Source organism: Phyllostomus discolor, chromosome 12 (genome assembly GCF_004126475.2).
Source record: "Phyllostomus discolor isolate MPI-MPIP mPhyDis1 chromosome 12, mPhyDis1.pri.v3, whole genome shotgun sequence".
In the NCBI taxonomy this organism is placed as follows: domain Eukaryota; kingdom Metazoa; phylum Chordata; class Mammalia; order Chiroptera; family Phyllostomidae; genus Phyllostomus; species Phyllostomus discolor.
The window spans coordinates 32,613,126-32,631,211 of NC_040914.2; the positions used below are offsets into that span (position 1 = coordinate 32,613,126).

At 52.3% G+C, this 18,086-nt stretch overlaps 1 protein-coding gene across 1 annotated transcript in view; it reads left to right on the forward strand.

The window, feature by feature from the left end:
• ATP10A (ATPase phospholipid transporting 10A (putative)) overlaps positions 1-18,086 on the forward strand; it is a 102,741-nt gene that overhangs the window by 54,714 nt on the left and 29,941 nt on the right. Inside the window, 5 exon segments of the mRNA XM_028503657.2 lie at positions 6,952-7,037; positions 12,686-12,792; positions 13,399-13,530; positions 14,564-14,694; positions 17,465-17,717. Coding sequence (XP_028359458.1) covers positions 6,952-7,037; positions 12,686-12,792; positions 13,399-13,530; positions 14,564-14,694; positions 17,465-17,717 — 709 coding nt within the window.

Genomic DNA, 18,086 nt, shown 5'->3' on the forward strand with positions numbered 1-18,086 from the left:
GAATTCAAGCTGAATTCAAGCTCAAACCTTGCACACTCAGAGCCTTTCAATAGTTTTGCCGTCCGTCATCCGAACTAAAGCCTCGAAGCTTTTTGGCTGAAACAGCAAGAAGGCAGGGGAACAAAGGATGAGAAGGCAGGGAAAGGGGGGGAGCTTTTTCATTTTCAGGTCTGATTTCATGAGAGAAAGGTTGGCTTTTCTGCCGTCAGACAACCACAGTTCTACTTGATCTACTTGATCTCTGATGATGCCCGTGCTCAGGACAGGCAGGTTTGCAACTAGGAAAGGAAGGTAGCACCCCAGACACCCTCTGCTCAGTTTCCCCTCTGAGCTGTCAAAGGCGTGATGGAGCTTCCAGATGCCTCCTGTAAGGCTCTCCGGGGCCCTGACACCCGTCCGGTGGTCTCTGTCACTTTGTCTCTCTGGAGATGGTGACAGCATGAGAGGGAGCTACCCTCTGTCCCATGCTGTATGATGCACAACCCAGACTTTGCCCTAGCCTGCTGCAGGCTAAGGAATACAGCCATGCCTACTGCAACTGCAGATTAAAGAGTTACTTAAGCCCTGGCCCGTGTAGCTCAGTGGACTGAGCTCAGGCTGCAAACCAAAGCATCACAGATTCGATTCCCCATCAGGGTACATGCCTGGGTTGCAGGCCATGGCCCCCAGCAACTGCACATTGATCTCTCTCTCTCTCTCTCTCTCTCTCTCTCTCTCTCTTTCTCCCTCCCTTCGCTCTCTAAAAATAAGTAAAATAAAATCTTTAAAAAAAGAGTTACTTAAATTCCTTTTGTAACCACTTCTCTCTTAGCTCTGTTTGTACTGGGCGTAAACTCCCAGTGTCTCACTGTATCCATGGAACCGATTGGAGAAAAGATACTTTGACTTAAGGTTTCTTGCACAGTGTGGCATTTCCCGGCACTAGTATCAAAGTGCCTGAACCTCCACTCGGGCTTTTATTTATCTAATAAATACTCTGAGCCAGGGACCACTGGTGGACCAGACAGTGTCTTTCCCATTCAGGTTAACTAATCAAAAGTATCGATTTGGAGACACAGCGTTTGCAGTAAGTAAGTAACTGCACGTGTCCATGCATCCATTGGCTGGCTCACCGCTTCCCCGTCTGAGGTTCTGACTTCCCACAGGCATGTAGTAAATGCAAATTGGACTGAAAATGCAAAATGAGCCTTGAGGTAACTATTTCAATTCATCGGGGTTCAATGCTTTGCCTAAGTCAATTCAGATATTGTTCACCCTGTGTCTATAAATGTGCAGCTAGATATTTCCTTAGTAAATGAGGAAATCATTTTACTGCGCCACCACGCGGGATGTGCCTACCTGGTAAAGGAGGGACTGTGCTTTCTGGAACGTCAGAGAAGCCCTTGTGGCCCCGTGGCAGTCCCATCAGCAGGTGAGGGGTGCAGCAAGCAGGAGCTCTGGGACCCTCCCTCAGGATACGCGAGGTCGTTGGGAAATGAGCACCCCTCGGCCCTGGGGCTTCTGGGCTGGTCCCCGGGAATCTGAGGTATAGTGCAGAGCGACCGGGTCACTGCGGCCAGCAGTGGGTGCGTGAGGGCCCTGCAGGCCCAGGGCAGCGGGGGGGGGGGGGGCCGCTGCCTGTCCCTAGGCCAGGGGCTGTCACAACCTGACATGCAGGGGGCGCTAAGCCAGGTGGACTGGGGTGGGAGAGGGGAGCAAAGGAAGCAGGTGGGAAAGTGTGCGCCTCTCCGTGGCTGCCCACGTGGCCAGAATCGCGCTGGGAGCGGAGTGGAAACGCACCCCCGCTGCTGCGAGACAGTCCGCCTCCCGGGGCCAGTGCGTGGGCGGGGTGATGACCTTGGGCTGCAGGTGGGGGGAACTCCAAGTGCCCTGTGACCAGGGACATCTGGACAGGCAAGGAAAAGAGCATTTTCAGATGTGACGGGTGCGGGAGGGAGGAGCGCGCGCATTTCCCATGTCGCGTTGCGGATGATGGGCGGGCACTGTTGGGCTTCGCGCCTTCTCTCACCGGCCCAGGGATGTGGTCCGAACCTCCACGTGGAGGGCAGCACCTGCTTATCTCGTCTGCAAAGCCAAGGTCCACTGTTTTATTTTGCTTTTTTTATGATTAAAAAAATAATGGTGTCTGCTTTAACGGGTTGTAAATGCCCTTTCAGACATCACTGCATCCCTGCTTGTTTGGGGGATGGAGGAGGCGTGCTTTTGACCTGAATGAATACGTACTAGTAATTCGTGTGATGCGAAAGCAAAATGCGAGACGGGTCACGGAATCTTCCCCGTGAGTCAGGCGTTCATTCAGACACACCAGCCTGGGCACCGCAGAACCACACACTGCACCTCCCAGTGTGGTCGGCAGGGGGCGCAGCACCTGCGCGCGTACCTGTTCTACCCGTCCCCGAGGAGGGGTTGCCAAGTGCAGACGAGGCGGAGCTGGGCATGCGTGGACGAAGGAAGGACGGGACACCCACCAAAGGGACTCAGCTTGCAGGGCTCTGGGCTGCTGCATTTTGTAGCGGGAGTGCAAGTCCAAGGATAGGGGCCAGGGGCTCCCCAGGGTGTCCCCACCTGTCCTCTTTCTTCCTGCCCATGAAGGTCATATAACATTTCATCCACCAAAGTTGGAGAAACACCTGGAGTAGAGCAGCAGGAAGGATGAACATTTTAATCCTGGGGACACGCGTGCTCTGGAGTGAGGGTGTCCCAGCTCCGAGTCGTCGGCCACTCTTGCCCCGTGAGCTGTGGAATTGTGGGTTCACAGGGCTCCGCAGACCTGAGAGATTCAAGTTCAAGTGCCCCCTCTTCCCTTGCCGAAGACTCACGTTTGTTAACTAGAAGAACCAGGACTAACTTCCAGGGCTCCTGGGGCTGACTCCACTTGGGGTGACTGTGCTAACCACGCCCCCCCTAGGTTGCTGAAAGTGGGAGGGGTACCGACAGTCCAGCCAGAATGCACTGACTTGTTCTGGGAAACATGAAAACCTTAAGACATTTTTAAGTTTCTTTGGAAATTTCTGTAGAATTGATTATACTTTCTGGCTTATTTAACATAGCGTCCTCTTTTCCTGTTAATGCGCGATCATCTCAGTGAGTGAAGGCAGGAAGCTGAAAAACATTTTTCCCAAGTGCAGCCTTCTATTTTTTTCAGAGAAATAACAACCTGTGGTCCCACGGCATCTGCTTCCCCAGAGATAACTGGAGATAAGTAGTAACTAACTGGAGTCAGGAAGTGGAAGCACATTCCTAGCACAGCCTCTCACTTCTTGGGCTCTGACCAGTGTGGCTCAGTGGGTTGGACATCGTCCTGCAAAGTGAAAGGTCTCGGGTTCGATTCCCTGTCAGGGCACATGCCTGGGTTGGGGGTTATGTCCTTGGTTGTGGAGAATATGAGAGACAACCAGCTGATGTTTCTGTCTCACATCCATGTTTCTCTCCTCTTTCCCCCTTCTTCCCCCTCTCTCAGGCTCCGTGATGCCCGGTAGCCAAAGAAAACATGTTTTTCATCTCCAACATCTTTTTTCCAGCACAATGAGTTATTACTATAAATAATTAGTAGTAACTGGTGCATAGGTAACTTATTGCTAGAAGAAATAGCTGTAAGGGGAATAACTAGTTAAATCTCGGGATTTGAGAAACAAAACTTTTCCCAATAGAAATTCTTATTTATCTTCGTTACAGCGAGTCACTGGTGTAGGTATGCAATTGTGCTTCTATAATTACATAACTCGGGGTAATAAAAGGAAAAAAGGAATTACTCACTCACGAGGCACTTTGAGATCGTGCTGGGAGGTACCGGGATTCTGGGCTGCGTTATCCTTGGTGATTAATCACTGTCCTCACATCCCGTTCTCACTGTGTGCTTATGCCTGCTTTCTTTCGCTTGTTTTTTTTTATTGTAGTAAAATGTGCATACCATTTTAACCATTTTTAAGCTTAGGGTTCTGTGGTGTTGATTTTATTGTTGTACAGCCATCACCACCATCCTCTCCATAACTTTTTATCTTCCCCAACTGTGTATCTGCTGTAAAATCAGTGGACTTGGTCCTGGCCGGTGTGGCTCAGTTGGTTAGAGTGTCAATCTGTAAACCAAAGGGTTGCGGGTTCGATTCCCAGTAAGGGCACATGCCTGGGTTGTGGGTTTAGTCCCCAGTGTACAAAAGGCAACTGATCAATGTTTCTCTCACACTGATGTTTCTTTCCCCCTACCTCTCTCTTTAAGCAATAAGCATATCCTCGGGTGAGGATAAAAAATAACATAAAATAAAATCCCTGGAGCTGGCATGCTCAGAAGAGAATGCTGCACTGGACCCTCTAACTGTGTCCAGGCTGCAGGAGGCAGGGTTGGCTGTTGAAGGACAAAGTCCTGACCTTGAAGCCACTTTAGGGTGCAGGAGACAGGGAGCCGAGTGGACAGGGGGCTAACTAAACCCATTTCGTACGTGGGAGTGTTACCGCATTGCCAAGTAAGTCCGAAACAATTGATACGGGTAGACCTTTCTCATTCAAAAGAGGTGCCCCAGCAGGGAAAACCTTTCAAATAAAAAAACTCAGAGGCGGCTGATGTGTCAGTTGCTCAAACTCCCATAACAAAACACCACAGATGGGGACGCTTAACCTTGGAGGCTCATTTCCCCACCGTGCTGGAGGGTGGGAGTTCAAGGTCAAGACATCGGCAGGGTGGCTTCCTTCGGAGGCCTCTTTCCTTGGCTTGCAGACGGCTGTCTTCTCTCTTTTTCTTCTCACAGTCGTCCCTCTGCGAGTGTCCAGACATCCTTTTCTTACAAGGACACCAGGCAGACTACATTTGGGGGTTAGGATATCAACAGATGAACTCTGGGGGTGCCGGTGGGGGAACGCAGCTCAACCCAGCCCTAAAGATGCCTCCAGTTCCAAAAACCCTCAAAAGCCTCCCCAGTTCCAGAGGAGGCAGGTGAAGCCAGGCATCCCCCACCCCACCCCCCGGCACGGCCATGTGACCCCGAGGAGCGTGGTTGCCAGTAGCACGCCGAAGCCTGTGCGGCACTCCAGTCCCAGAGACGGAATGTCCTACCGCCTCTCAGCCATCCGCACTGCATTTTTCTCAGAAAGAACAATAAACAGAGATGGATCGAGGTCTGGCTCCCCTCCTGGTCTGCCAAGAACAACTCTGGTGTGCTCGGGAACTCGCTTTGTTGACGGCCGTCCTAGACCCGCTATCTGTCGGGCAGACAGCGGCCAGCTGGCTCCAGGCTCATCCATCCGCACAGCTCCCAATAAACCCAGGGCAGCTCCAAGCAGAGCCTCGCCGTGGGAAGAGCCGGGGAGGCCACTGCAGTCCAAGGACAGAGGATCGGATGGCTAATTAAAATTCAAGAAGAGCCACCCTGAGTACCAAAGGGTCGTGGGTTCGATCCCTGATCAGGGCATATACAACACACAACTGGTCAATGTTTCTTTCTCACATCGATGTTTCTTTCTTCATCTCTCCTCTTTTCCCTCTCTCTCCCTTCCCCTCTCTCTAAAATCAATAAAGCATAACCTCAGGCAAAGATTAAAAACAAAATTAAATATGTCCTGGCTGATGTGGCTCAGTGAATTGAGCATGGGCCTGCGAACCAAAGGGTCGCCGGTTCGATTCCCACTCAGGGTACATGTCGGGGATTCGGGCCAGGTCCCCAGTCCGGGCGCCTGAGAGGCAACCACACATTGATGTTTCTCTCCCTCTCTTTCTGCCTCCCTTCCCCTCTAGATAAATAAACAAACGAACAAATTAATTAATTAAAATAAAATCCAAGAAGAGCCTTTTAAAATGGCACTGCAATTCCAGCTATTGAATTGAGCTAACACCATGCCCCCCCCCAGAAAACGGTTCGAAGTGACTTCTGACTAATTCCCGCAACAGCTATACTCTGCCCAGAGGAGCACACTCTCCCGGTAGAGCGAGTGGTCTCGACCTGGGGTGGGGTCACCCATATTGATGCCAGTTCTATGATGTTTAATCACTCACACTTTTTCTGGGATAAGCTCTTATGAACAAAGACGGTTGCACTTTTCCCCGTGCTGCGACACTGGATGGAGAGAAGACTGATGCGCTTGATCAAAGGGAGCTGACTTAAAAACCCTTTCCTCTGAACTAAAGGCTTCTGCCCCGTCCATCCTCCTCTCTCCTCCTCCTCCCCCCCCCCTGCCCCTTTCTCCACCCCTCATCTCTTCTTTACCTGTCATATCTGTCAACGGCTGGATGCTAAATGAAAGGCTTTCTTTGCTCATTTTTTTTCCATTGAGCAGAAGAATACAGAAGTTGCTGGCATAACCACTGGCAATTTAAATGTTTTACATCCAAGACCTGTGAAGACCTTTTTAGCGCACCCTGAAGAAATGCCTCACGATAAGTTTGTTTTCTGGGTGGAATTTGCTTCTCCAGTAGGAAATGGGGAGACCCTGATCTATCCCCCCCAAAATGCTGCCACCCCTTCCTGTCACTAGCGGCTTCCTTTGCTCCAAGACCTCGGGATCCCTTGGTTTGCATCATGCTCTGAGCTGTGCGGCTCACTCACGCAGCAGTTGTACTCTCCAGTGATGAGCTATCATTCCCAATAAAAGCAGAGGTGCAGCCCTGGCTGGTGTGGCTCAGTGGATTGAGCACTGGCCTGAGAACCAAAAGGTCGCAGGTTCAATTCCCAGTCAGGACACGTGCCAGGGTTGTAGGCCAGGTCCCCAGTAGGGGGCACATGAGAGCCAACCAGTCCATGTATCTCTCGCACATTGATGTTTCTCTCCCTCTTTTGCTCCCTCCCTTTCCCTCTCTCTAAAAACTAAATAAACAAAATCTTTCTTAAAAATGGAGGTGCAGGCACTGAGCAGAATCTCCCATATGGGGTTCCCCTGACAGGGGTGCACCCCAGAAAGGCAAGGGCCTTGGGACGGAGCAGTCTGAGCTCCAATTTCTCTGACATGTCCGTGCTGTCATTTTAGGTCTCCGAGTTCAACCCCTTGAACTTCACCAGCGTCATCGAGTGTGAGAAGCCGAACAACGACCTCAGCAGGTTCCGTGGGTGCATGTGAGTATCATCCGTCAGCCTGAGCTTGTCCTTCTGTCTGACAGATGCTCCATAGAGCCCACACTTGACCTTGAACAACGCAGGGTTAGGGGCGCTGACCACCCCCATGTAATCAAAAACCCTCGTATAACTTCCACTCCCCCAAAACTTAACCAGTAATAACCAGCTGTTGGCCAGAAGCCTTACCCATAACATACACAGCAGATCGACACCTATGTTGTACATTATATGAGTTAATATACTGCATTCTTCCAATACAGCTAGCTGGAGAAGAACAGTGCTGTAAGAAAATCATACAGATGAAATAAATTTACAGTATTTACTGAAAAAAATCCACTTATTATAAGTGAACTCACACATTTCCAATCCGTGTTGTTCAAGGGTCACCTGTTTGCACACACACAGTTCTAAAATAAGCATTTGCTATTCTGCACCATGTCTGTAGCCCTTTGGGAACGGTGCCCAGCACCTGTGCACCTTGGTGGCTCACGGGACTCGTTGGTAAGATCCTGTCAACACTAGAAACGAACCAAAGGGCCTGCAGTGGGGAGGTGGGGCCTCGCTCCCTCCGCAGCCCTGGGAAGGGGTGGGGGCAGGGTGGCCAGGCAGACCACACGCGCCCCCCCCCCCCCTGTGTGAAAACACAGCGGCCACACTCGAGCCTGAGTGGAAGTTCACTCATTCATGTATTCATCTACCCATCCAGCCATCCAGCCATCCACACAGTCACTGAATAAGCATTTATTGAGCACCTACTGTGTGCTCAGCTCTGTTCAAGGCTCCGAGAGATAACGCAGTGCACGGAGTAGACAAAAAGTCCTGCCTTCATGTTTATTTTATCCTAGTTAGAAGAAAATAAATGAGTGAACAAAAACTACAACACATAGTAGGTCCAATCATCCAGCCCTTTGCTGCAAATCAGAAAGACACAAATGGTGGATTAGGGGCACAGGTTGGTACTTGTTGAAGCCAGGCTGTGGTCGATGGCAGGTACTTATTCTATTCTGTGTTCGCGTGCAGTTGAAATTTCAATAATAATAATAATAATAAATTAAGAATGGGGGGGCCAAGATAACATGGGGAAGAACGGGGAGTGTCTGTGAGTCACGGGGCTTCTCGCAGAGAACAGATGAGAGGTGTGAGCAAAACCTCAGGGGCGGAGTTTGGACCAGCCCGACCACAGCTCCGCCCCTTGGGTGACGGTGGGCCAGTGCTCCCAGGCTCGGCTGTCGAGTCTGGAGACAGCGGGCCTCTGCCCTGCTGCTGCCCTGCCCCAGGGCCTGAGCGGATGCGTGCGCTGCGGAGCGGTCCAGGCACAGACGCATGGAGGCGCTGTTTCTCGGAGCTCTGCGCGTGAGTTCACGCCTCTGATTTACAGGCACATTCAGCATTGGGGTTCGAAGCGGAGCCAAGACGTGAGGAGGTGTAGCGACAATCCAGGACAAGGAAGGACAAAGGACACTGCGGAGTCCTGGCCGCAGGCCCCGGGGGCCGGGCCCAGGGCATCTGTCTCCCTGACACATGGGAACGGGAGCCCAGGCGCATGGCCGGGCTCCCCCAGGCAGAGAGGACAGGGTGGGCTGCACTGGGCCCAGGGCGGGGAGGGGAGCAGGCCACGCAGTGCGCGGTGGCTGGAGCCAAAAGCCCGCAGAGGGGCCAGAGGCGCCACCCCGCAGGAAGTGAGCAGCTCACACAGGATGCTCCCGGGAGAATGAGACGTTCACATGGCAGGAGGGATGAGGCTGGTGGCTTCAGGGCCAGCGAAGGGTGTGTGGCAGGTGGTTAGCCACAAGGAGCCCCAACGAGGTCAGTTCCGCACGGAAAGAGCGAAGAGGAGGAGGAAGACTCAGAGAGAGCCCAAGAGGAGGGGAAGATTGAGGACTGCTGTTTGATATCAAACCGAGGGAGGAGGGGTCAGAAGGACCCCAAGGAGGCCGGTCCCAGTGACTGGGGGGATGGGGCAGTAGAGCCCACCCAGGTCTCTGGGTGCTGGGGCAACGTGACCGCCAGAGAGAGGGTCGGCTGCAGGCTGTGCAGCCCGTGGCCCTGGAGGGGACCCGGCAGCAGTGAGCACACCTTGCACCTCGTGTTTAAACTGATGCCTTGCTCCCGCCCGCTCCTATCAGCACCTACGCATGCCAGGACTCAGACAGACAAGTGCCGGCGTGCAGGACCCGTCACCAAGAGCAGCTGCCGCCGGGGAGACTGAGCATCCCCGAGATAGAACATCCCGGCCGCTGCCCTGGGTCAGCCCAACTCCACCACTTGCCCGTGGGCCTGCGTGTGGCATTTGCCAGTGGCCAGGACATGTCCCCAGAGAGCCCTGTCATGGCGCTGTGCTTCTGGACAGTCTTGATTTAGATGGGACTGGTCTGAGGCGTCCAGAGGCCGCTCAGTGGCTTGGGTGAAACGTGAAGGGTTGTACCCGCTTGCTCAGGCTGACCGTAGACCGAGCAGCTCAGACCACAGAAATTTATTGTCTCGGTTCGGGAGGCTGGAAGTCCAAGGTCAAGGTGTCAGCAGGACAGGTGTCTCCTGAGGCCTCTCTCCTCGGTTTGTAGACGGCCGTCTTCTCCCTGTGTCTTCACATCGTCATGACCTCTATGCTTGTCTGCCTCTGTGTCCAACTTTCTCCTTCGTATAAGGACCCCAGTCATATAAAATCAGGGCCCATTCATTGACCTCATTTTAAGCTAATTATCTCTTCAAAGACTTAACTGCAGATACAGTTATATACTGAGCTACCGGGAGTTCAATGTTAACATAGGGGACTCTGCGTGGTAGACACAGGTGAACCCGTAAGAAAGGGGTAGGCAGCTCAATGGCGTTATACTCTCCTGTGGATCTTTCTGGAATCTGCTCGCGCTCGCACCTGCTTGGTCTGGGCCCTCAGCGGGACTCTCCTGACACAAGTTCAAGGTCATGGGCAGGTGCCAAGCACCTACTGGGTGCCTCAGTTCCTCAGCCGTGCTGCTGGGGCTCGGGTTCCTTCCCTTCTGCCTCTGACACAGGGCCTGTCCCTCAGGGCTGTGACCCTGGGAACAGTGTGGATCTGTCCCCTGGCAGCTGCAGCCTATCCCCCTCACCGAGGCTGACACCCCTGCCGGCGCTGAGTTCCGGTGTGACGCAGTCTGAATAAGAATCATGGCAATCATGTAGACGTGTCATATCGAAGACAGCTTAACACTTAACATAATAGCTTCCTAGTTTCTATCGGGTGCGTCTCTTGTTCCGAGTGTGCATGACTGGAACGTTGATGGAGAGGATGTGTCCTTTACTAAGAAATAATTTCCAGGTCTGGTTGTCACGGAGAAATAATTATCTGCCCCTGAGAAGTAATTTTCACGTCCGGTTGTCACACCCAGAGAGAGCTGTGGGGGCGGACCGTCTGGCACTCCAGACAAAGGCACAGGGTCTCAAGTCCAGCATCACACGGGCTGGTCTCTCGATGCTTTTCGCCGGCCATGAGGTGCTCGGGCTTGAATGTCGTTTGCAAGCGAATTCTGACTCTGTCCGGACTTGCCAAGGGTGGTCGTTAATGGTGTTGAGAGGGGACCTCCTGCATGGTCCTTTGCGTGCCTTCCACAGAGGAATGAACGTGAAGGAATGCCTACATGGCAGGCTTGCAGAGGACACGTCCACAGCAGCCTTCTGGCCTTGACTTTAGCCTCTCCTCTGCACTCGTGTCCCTGTTTGTGAAGAACACACATTGTGTCTGAGGCTGAGAGTCAAACCTGCCCCCGTGCCGGTGACCAGGCACTGGATGTAACAGGAAGGGCCTGTCCCCAGATCTGCTCTGGGGCCCAGACCAATGGCACCATGCAGGGAGCTGGTGAGCTTCACGGACCACAGAAGAGCTCTGGCTGGTGTGGCTCAGTGGATTAGGCACCGGCCTGTGAACCCAAGGGTCGCTGGTTCGATTCCCAGTCAGGGCACATGCCTGGGTTTCAAATCAGGTCCCCAGTAGGGGGCGTGCAAGAGGCAACCACACATTGATGTTTCTCTCCCTCTCTTTCTCCTTCACTTCCCCTCTCTCTACAAATAAATAAAATGTTTTTAAAGACACACAGCAGAGGCACTGGGGCTGTGGTGTGGGGGAGGGGTAGCCAGGACTATCCACTGAAGGTTCTAGAAGGTGGCTTCTTGAAAGGGTCCCCTTGGTGTAGGTTAGTCTGGGCTCTGATTTTAGAAGTCTCCAAGGCCTTCCACGGTGACCTGTTCGTCAGGCTCCTGGGGCTCTGCCTGTCCCAGTGTGGTCTAGCACACGTGGCCCTGTCCAGCAGGGTGACCATGTGGCCATCCCTCGTGGGCCAGGAGCAGGAGTTGCAAGTCCAGTGGTTTAAACTCGGACTGTCCCTCTGAGTCTAAATCACCATGAAGCTACATTTAGAAAATCGTCTCATGGAATTTATGACATTTCAAATTTAATGCATTAACATTTCTGATAACGTTACGACTTTGTAGAAGAACAAGGGATGCATGTAGAAAAGGTCGCTGACGCCCATCCCGTTCTGCCTCCTAGAGGAATATGTGCATGTCTGTGACTCAGGTACCAAGTAGCAGGGGTGTTCTCAGCGGTGGGCTGACCGTCAGCTCACCCATCAGCCCCACGTTCCCGGGCCTGCCTCTCTGGCCGTGGCATGTCCCTGAGGTCACAGCAAGACGAAATCCTGACACCCGGTTCCGTTGTGGGGCTTCCCCACACCAAGCCATTCCACAATGCAGACTGGGTGTCCTGCGATTGATCTCAGCCCTGATACCGTCTGCCTGGAGTTGGCACAGCCCTGATGGGTTCGGGGCTCTGTCTGACACGCCGCCCCACCCGAGACGCCAGTGCCAGTGCCAGTCCCAAACCCAGCTTGTCCCCCGTGCTTCTGACCAACCAGAGGTCCCCACGACCTCCCCATTGGGTTTAGTTAATGTGCCAGAGTGGCTCACAGACCAGTTTACTGATTGACAAAAGGATGTGATAAAGGGTTTTGATGAACGTCCAGAGTGAGACAACGTGTAGGGCGAGGCGCATGGGGAGGGGCGGGGAGCCCCCCACTCTCCAGCTCCCCCGAATGCTTCATGGAGGTCTTTCTGCCGAGCAGCCCCCACCCACGAGCCCACCCAGAGTCACCTGATTAGAACACAAGACACTCCCGACACCCAGGAAATTTCCAGGGTGTTCCGTATTCTGCGTCAGGAACAACCCGCATCAAAGCCCAAGCGTTAGGACAGGAGGTGCCACGGGTGCTGTTATCACTCGGGAAATGACGAGGGTTTGAGTCTCCCTGTGCTGGAAACTGGGATCCAAGACCAAACATGAGAACAAAAGCTCTTCCTTGCACCCCTGTTTACAAGCGTTTCAGGAGCCCTGCGTCAAGGAACCTGGGCAGGGACCAATACACACATCCCTTTAAGATTTCCCAGAGCCCATCGGCAAAGTAAACATCAGTCTCTGGAGATGCTTCTAGAAGCCCTGTGACCCGTGAGCACGAGCTCCACGCTAGCTCTTGTAGAAACCCCTGAGGCAAGCGGTCCCCTCCAGGGTCCCCATTCCCCCTCCCAGCCCGGCGTCCAGCCTTCCCTCCCCAACGCCGTGCTACTCGGGATGTGAGGCGTGTGGAGGCGTTGAATGATGAGTGACAGCCATTCCTCAACAGCGTGCACGACAACGGGAAGAAGGCCGGGCTGCACAAGGAGAACCTGCTGCTGCGAGGCTGCACCATCAGGAACACAGAGGCCGTTGTGGGCATCGTCATCTACGCAGGTAGGCCCCCTGCTCCGGGACGGCCGTGGCTCGCCACATGGTCCTCTGTGTTCTCGAGCATGGCTCCTTCTTTATATTTTTTTCTGATTAAAAAAGTAGCAGCCCTGGCTGGTGTGGCTCAGTGGATTGAGTGCTGGCCTGTGAACCAAAGGGGCGCTGGTTCAATTCCCAGTCAGGGCACATGCCTGGGTTGCTTGGCCAGGTCACCAGTAGGGGGCGCTTGAGAGGTAACCACACATTGATGTTTCTCTCCCTCTCTTTCTCCCTCCCTTCCCCTCTATCTAAAAATAAATAAATCAAATCTTTAAAAAAGAAAAAAGTAGCATAGACCCATTGTGGAAAACAAAGGAAAGAGAAAGAAGCCCAACATCTAATAACATCTTGACCAACCAAAAATGCTCCCTCATCCTGTCTCCCTCCACGTGGCTCCATGGTTGCCACTTACTTCACATGATTTTTATACCCTGCTTTCTTGACCAGGCCTGTCCCATAAGTACTGTTGGACGCCAACGTTGTACTTCGATTCCCATGATGCCTGGCGTCAGCGCCACACACCCCCGCACTCCCCACCCGCTGACTCCCCACGCTCCTCCCCCTCCCCCACAGGACACGAAACCAAGGCGCTGCTGAACAACAGCGGGCCCCGCTACAAGCGCAGCCAGCTGGAGAGGCAGATGAACTGTGACGTGCTCTGGTGCGTCGTCCTGCTCATTTGCATGTCTCTGACGTCGGCAGTGGGTAAGTCTCCTCTTTGGGACAGCCTCCCTTGAGTGCAGGGGGCTGCCCTAACACACTTCTATGCCCTGAAGTTAAAGGGCACCTCTGTCACCAGCCGAGATCCAGGAGCTGTTTACACCAGCAAGGGCCCTGTTGAGACGTCTAGACGAGTGGGCTTGGCCGCGTGTGCTACTTTTCCCATTGGAAACTTCCTGCGCAGAAGGATGGCCCACTGGAGTCATAAGGAGTCCAGTGGACAGAGAGTGTCCAGAACCTGGTGATGAACCAGGAGTCGTAGGAGCAGGGGAAACCTAAATGCTACTAAATGGGAATTCCACTAAAAGAGGAGAAAAATTCCTTGGAGGCAAGGATAACGCTGGGCTGGCAGTTAGTTGGCTGTGGGCTCCAGGACTCTGCAGCCCGTGGCGGCCTCACGCCTGGCCTTGGGAACGCCTCCCAGGCAAGGGTGTCGGACCTCGGGGTGCATGACCTCCACTATGCCCAGGCATGTGGGTTTGATGTGGCCTTGGCGCTCTGGTGACAGACATAGGCATACGGGACGGGTAAGGGCTCCTGTCACCAGAGAGCTGTGGGACCAGTCCATGAAGTAGCGTGCATTGCCTTGGGTTTCCTGGAGTCTAAGATATACGACTTTTGAATCTCTAAGGAGTGGCAGTCATGGGCAGTGTTCAGAGCCTGCTGAGGAGGCTGGGATTTGGTGATGCACCGCTGCCCGGGGGAAATTCCTTTCTGGAAGGTTCTCACTGGCAGCTGCCAGCAGCCCTCCCGATTCCTGCGTCCTGACTGGTGGTGCATCCGGAGCCAACAGTGGGAAACTGGATGTGAGCGGGAGCACCCCATCCCAGAGCCCCCCAGCTGTCCGCTTGCAAGTGCCAACAGTACCATGTGCTTTGCTTTCTTAGCTGACAAGCAAGTGCCTGTGGCCCTGTGTACCTATGTCGAGTCCTCGTCTTCGAGTTTCACTTCAGTTTGCACTTTGCAGTGTTCTTATGTTGCCATCGGCTAAATGACATTTCTCTTGAACGTCCTGCAGGACACGGACTGTGGGTCCAGCGGTATCAAGAGAAGAAAGCCCTGTTTGAAGTCCCCGAGTCTGACGGCAGCTCCCTGTCCCCCGTCACAGCCGCCGTGTACTCATTTCTCACCATGGTCATAGTTCTGCAGGTAACAGTGCCACATGCCCCGCGGTGCCAGCGCGGCCTTGCTGGCAACCGCATCCTGTCAGCATACCCTGCTGAGACTTGCCTATACTCTCTGCCTTGGAACGGTCGCAAATGTGCTTTCCTAACGCGTTGCATTTTATCTTGACTTCTAATTTTTCTAGAGGGTGTTTTCTTGGGTGATTTTCAAGTTCAAATTCTTCTTTGCTATTCTTAAGATGCTTAGGGTTTGAGGGGTTGGTTGTGATCTATTTTTTTTTATTGTGTTCATTTATTTTTAGACAGAGGGGAAGGGTGGGAGGGAGAGAGGGAGAGAAACATCAATGTGTGGTCGCCTCTTGCGTGCCCCCTACTAGGAACCTGGCCCACAAATCAGGCACGTGACCTGACTGGGAATCGAACCGGCGACCCTTTGGTTCACAGGCTGGCGCTCAATCCACTGAACCACATCAGCCAGGGCATTTGTGATCATTTTTATTGTTTTGTTTTTCCATTCAATTACTTCTAAAAAAATTTCTAAATTTTTAGAATTTTCTTTCAATTACAGTTGGCATTTCATATTAGTGTCAGGTATATGGCATAGTAGTTTGGACAGTCAGATACTTAAAAAGTTTCCCCTAATTATTTCCAGTCCCCATTTGGCACCGTGCATCATTGTTACAATATTATTGGCTCTATTCCCTGTGCTGTACTTTACATCCCTGTGACTGTTTTGTATCTACAAGTCTGGAATAATTTTAAGACTTAGAGACAAGTGGCAAAAAATAGTATGAAGAGGTCCCCCGGGTCCCTCGCCACTTTCCCTAATGTGCACATGTCACTGCAGCACATTGTCAGAACGAAGAAACCAGCTCTGGCCCTTTGGCCTGAACTGAACTCCAGACTTCGTTCCAATTCCACCGGTTTCTCCCAACAACGGGGTTTTTCTGTGTCAGGGCTCGCGAGTCAGACTATCCCATGGCATTTGGCGGCATTGTTTATTACTGTTGTTACGATTGCTGTTATTATTGTTCATTCACCTGCTCCCTCCATGACCCCCAGTCACTAACTGAGCATCTGTGCCCCAGGAGGAGTGTCACAGCCAGCCTCCTTGGGACATGCAGTGACCACAGGGCATTTGCTCCACCTTTGTCTTCTGTCACCTGTGCTTCTGCCTGGGAAACAGCCTCACTTAACTTTCCAAATTAGCAGGGCTTTGTTGGAACTCCATGTGTCAATGCACCTCCCTATTGTTCTCTTAAAAAGTTCGACGAAGCCCTGGCTGGTGTGGCTCAATGGATTGAGTGCCGGCCTGAGAACCAAAGGGTCGCCAGTTCAATTCCCAGTTAGGGCACATGCCTGGGTTGCAGGCCAGGCCCCTGGTGGGGGCCACATGAGAGGCAACCACACATTGATGTTTCTCTCCCTCTCTTTCTCCTTCCCTTCCCCTGTGTCTAAAAATAAATAAATAAAATCTTTTTAAAAAAACTTTGATGGAAAAAACAAATTGAAACTAGAATGGCATCTAAGAGGTTGAAACTGTGGTGGTGACTACGTGCATTATTCGAAGAATATTTGAATATAAGAATAAGTTATTCTTTTCTCCCTGTAACACTTTTTCCAATTTCATTGAGGTGCAATTGACACAAGAGGTCGTATGTGTATTCATCTCAGGGGTGCAACACGATGATTTGATATTCGTACATATTGCAAAATGATCACAATAAATTTAGTTAACATCCATCACCTCCCATAGTTATAATTTTGTGTGTGTGTGTGTTGAGGACTTGGAGGATCTATTCTCATAGCAAATGTCAAATACGCAGTACAGTATTGTCAACTACGGTCACCATTCGGTCCCCAGGACGGATGTATCTTATAACTGGGAGTGTTTGTACCTTCTGACCCCCGCCACCCATTCTGCACCCCACACCCTGCCTCTGCCAACCACCAGTCTGATCTCTGGTTCTGAGAGTCAGGTTTTGTTTCAATTCCACGTTATGAGATCATCGTGCTGCAGGTAACAGCACTTCTTCTGTCTGACCTATTTCACATATTTCATGTTATAACTGCCAATTTTGTTCGAGCCTAGAGGTAGCCCTATAATATGCATGGAGCATTAACACACTGAAATTACCAGGAGCACCCATTCCTCTGAATAATATTCTGAGCCCGGAAACATCAATTCAATAGCGTTATTCTCTGAAACAAGGAAACAATTCAGTGTTGATTTCATGGAGATTGTTCTTCAGTTGTCACAGTGTAACTGAGTATTTTTCGTGGCGCCTTCTTTGCTCTGCTCTGTTATCGCACATCACAGAAACGCTCCTTCAACACGAACCTGGCCTCTGAAAAGACTGTGGGGGTTGTTGCGGCCAAGGGCCGGGCCACCAGGAACCTGGGGACCCGGTGCCACTATGCTACGAGGTGACTTTGCTTACGAGGACTCTGACTATGCCGTGTGTTTTTCTCTTTCTCTCTCTCTTCTCCTAGCCTTTCTCAAGCACAACTTAGTAACGAAAACGCTTGCTTCTCTCCAAGCCATGGCTCCATACTTCCAGACACCGTAGTGGATTTCCGCTCCGCAGGGGCCCCGTAGGCTGCCCTACTTTAAACACTTTGCCAATATCCTAATACTTTTCCAATAATGACTCTAAGCCAACCCATGTAAGCTCTTAAAGGTACAGTATAGTCCCTGTTTACTTGTGGTTGTAGTCATTTTTCAGTAGATCAGACTGATTCCACAGCGTCCTGGGCCCCACGGCCGCTCACTCCGGGTGCCTGCTGTCTTCTAGGTCCTGATCCCCATTTCGCTCTATGTCTCCATCGAGATCGTTAAAGTGTGCCAGGTGTACTTCATCAACCAGGACCTGGAGCTGTACGACGAGGAGACCGACTCCCAGCTGCAGTGCCGGGCTCTGAACATCACGGAGGACTTGGGGCAGATCCAGTATATCTTCTCGGACAAAACCGGCACGTTGACTGAGAATAAGATGGTTTTCCGAAGATGCACTGTGTCTGGCGTAGAATATTCTCATGATGCAAATGGTGAGTGCGGGGGTGGGGGAGCTGGTGGGGGTTGGCGCTGTCTGAAGCTGCACGCATGCGCGTTTCCGTGTGCGTGTGTGCGCGCATGCGCATGCGCGCTTGCCTGTCAAGGACTGCTCACTTTTGCGGGACCCTGAAATGAAACCGAGTACCCCTTACAGAAAAGGGGCTTCAGCACACTGCAGCATCGCAGCGTAGAGGACTCCAGCTTCCACACTCATTTTCTGCCACCCGAGCGGAGCCCAGGAGGGCATCCTGGAGGAGGTCACTTCTGAGGCGCCCGGTGTCTGAGCCGCACCAACCGGCAAGAGATGTTTCTGGGGTCATCCATGGTGGTCTTGTCATGAGCTGAAAATTCTCAGAATTTGT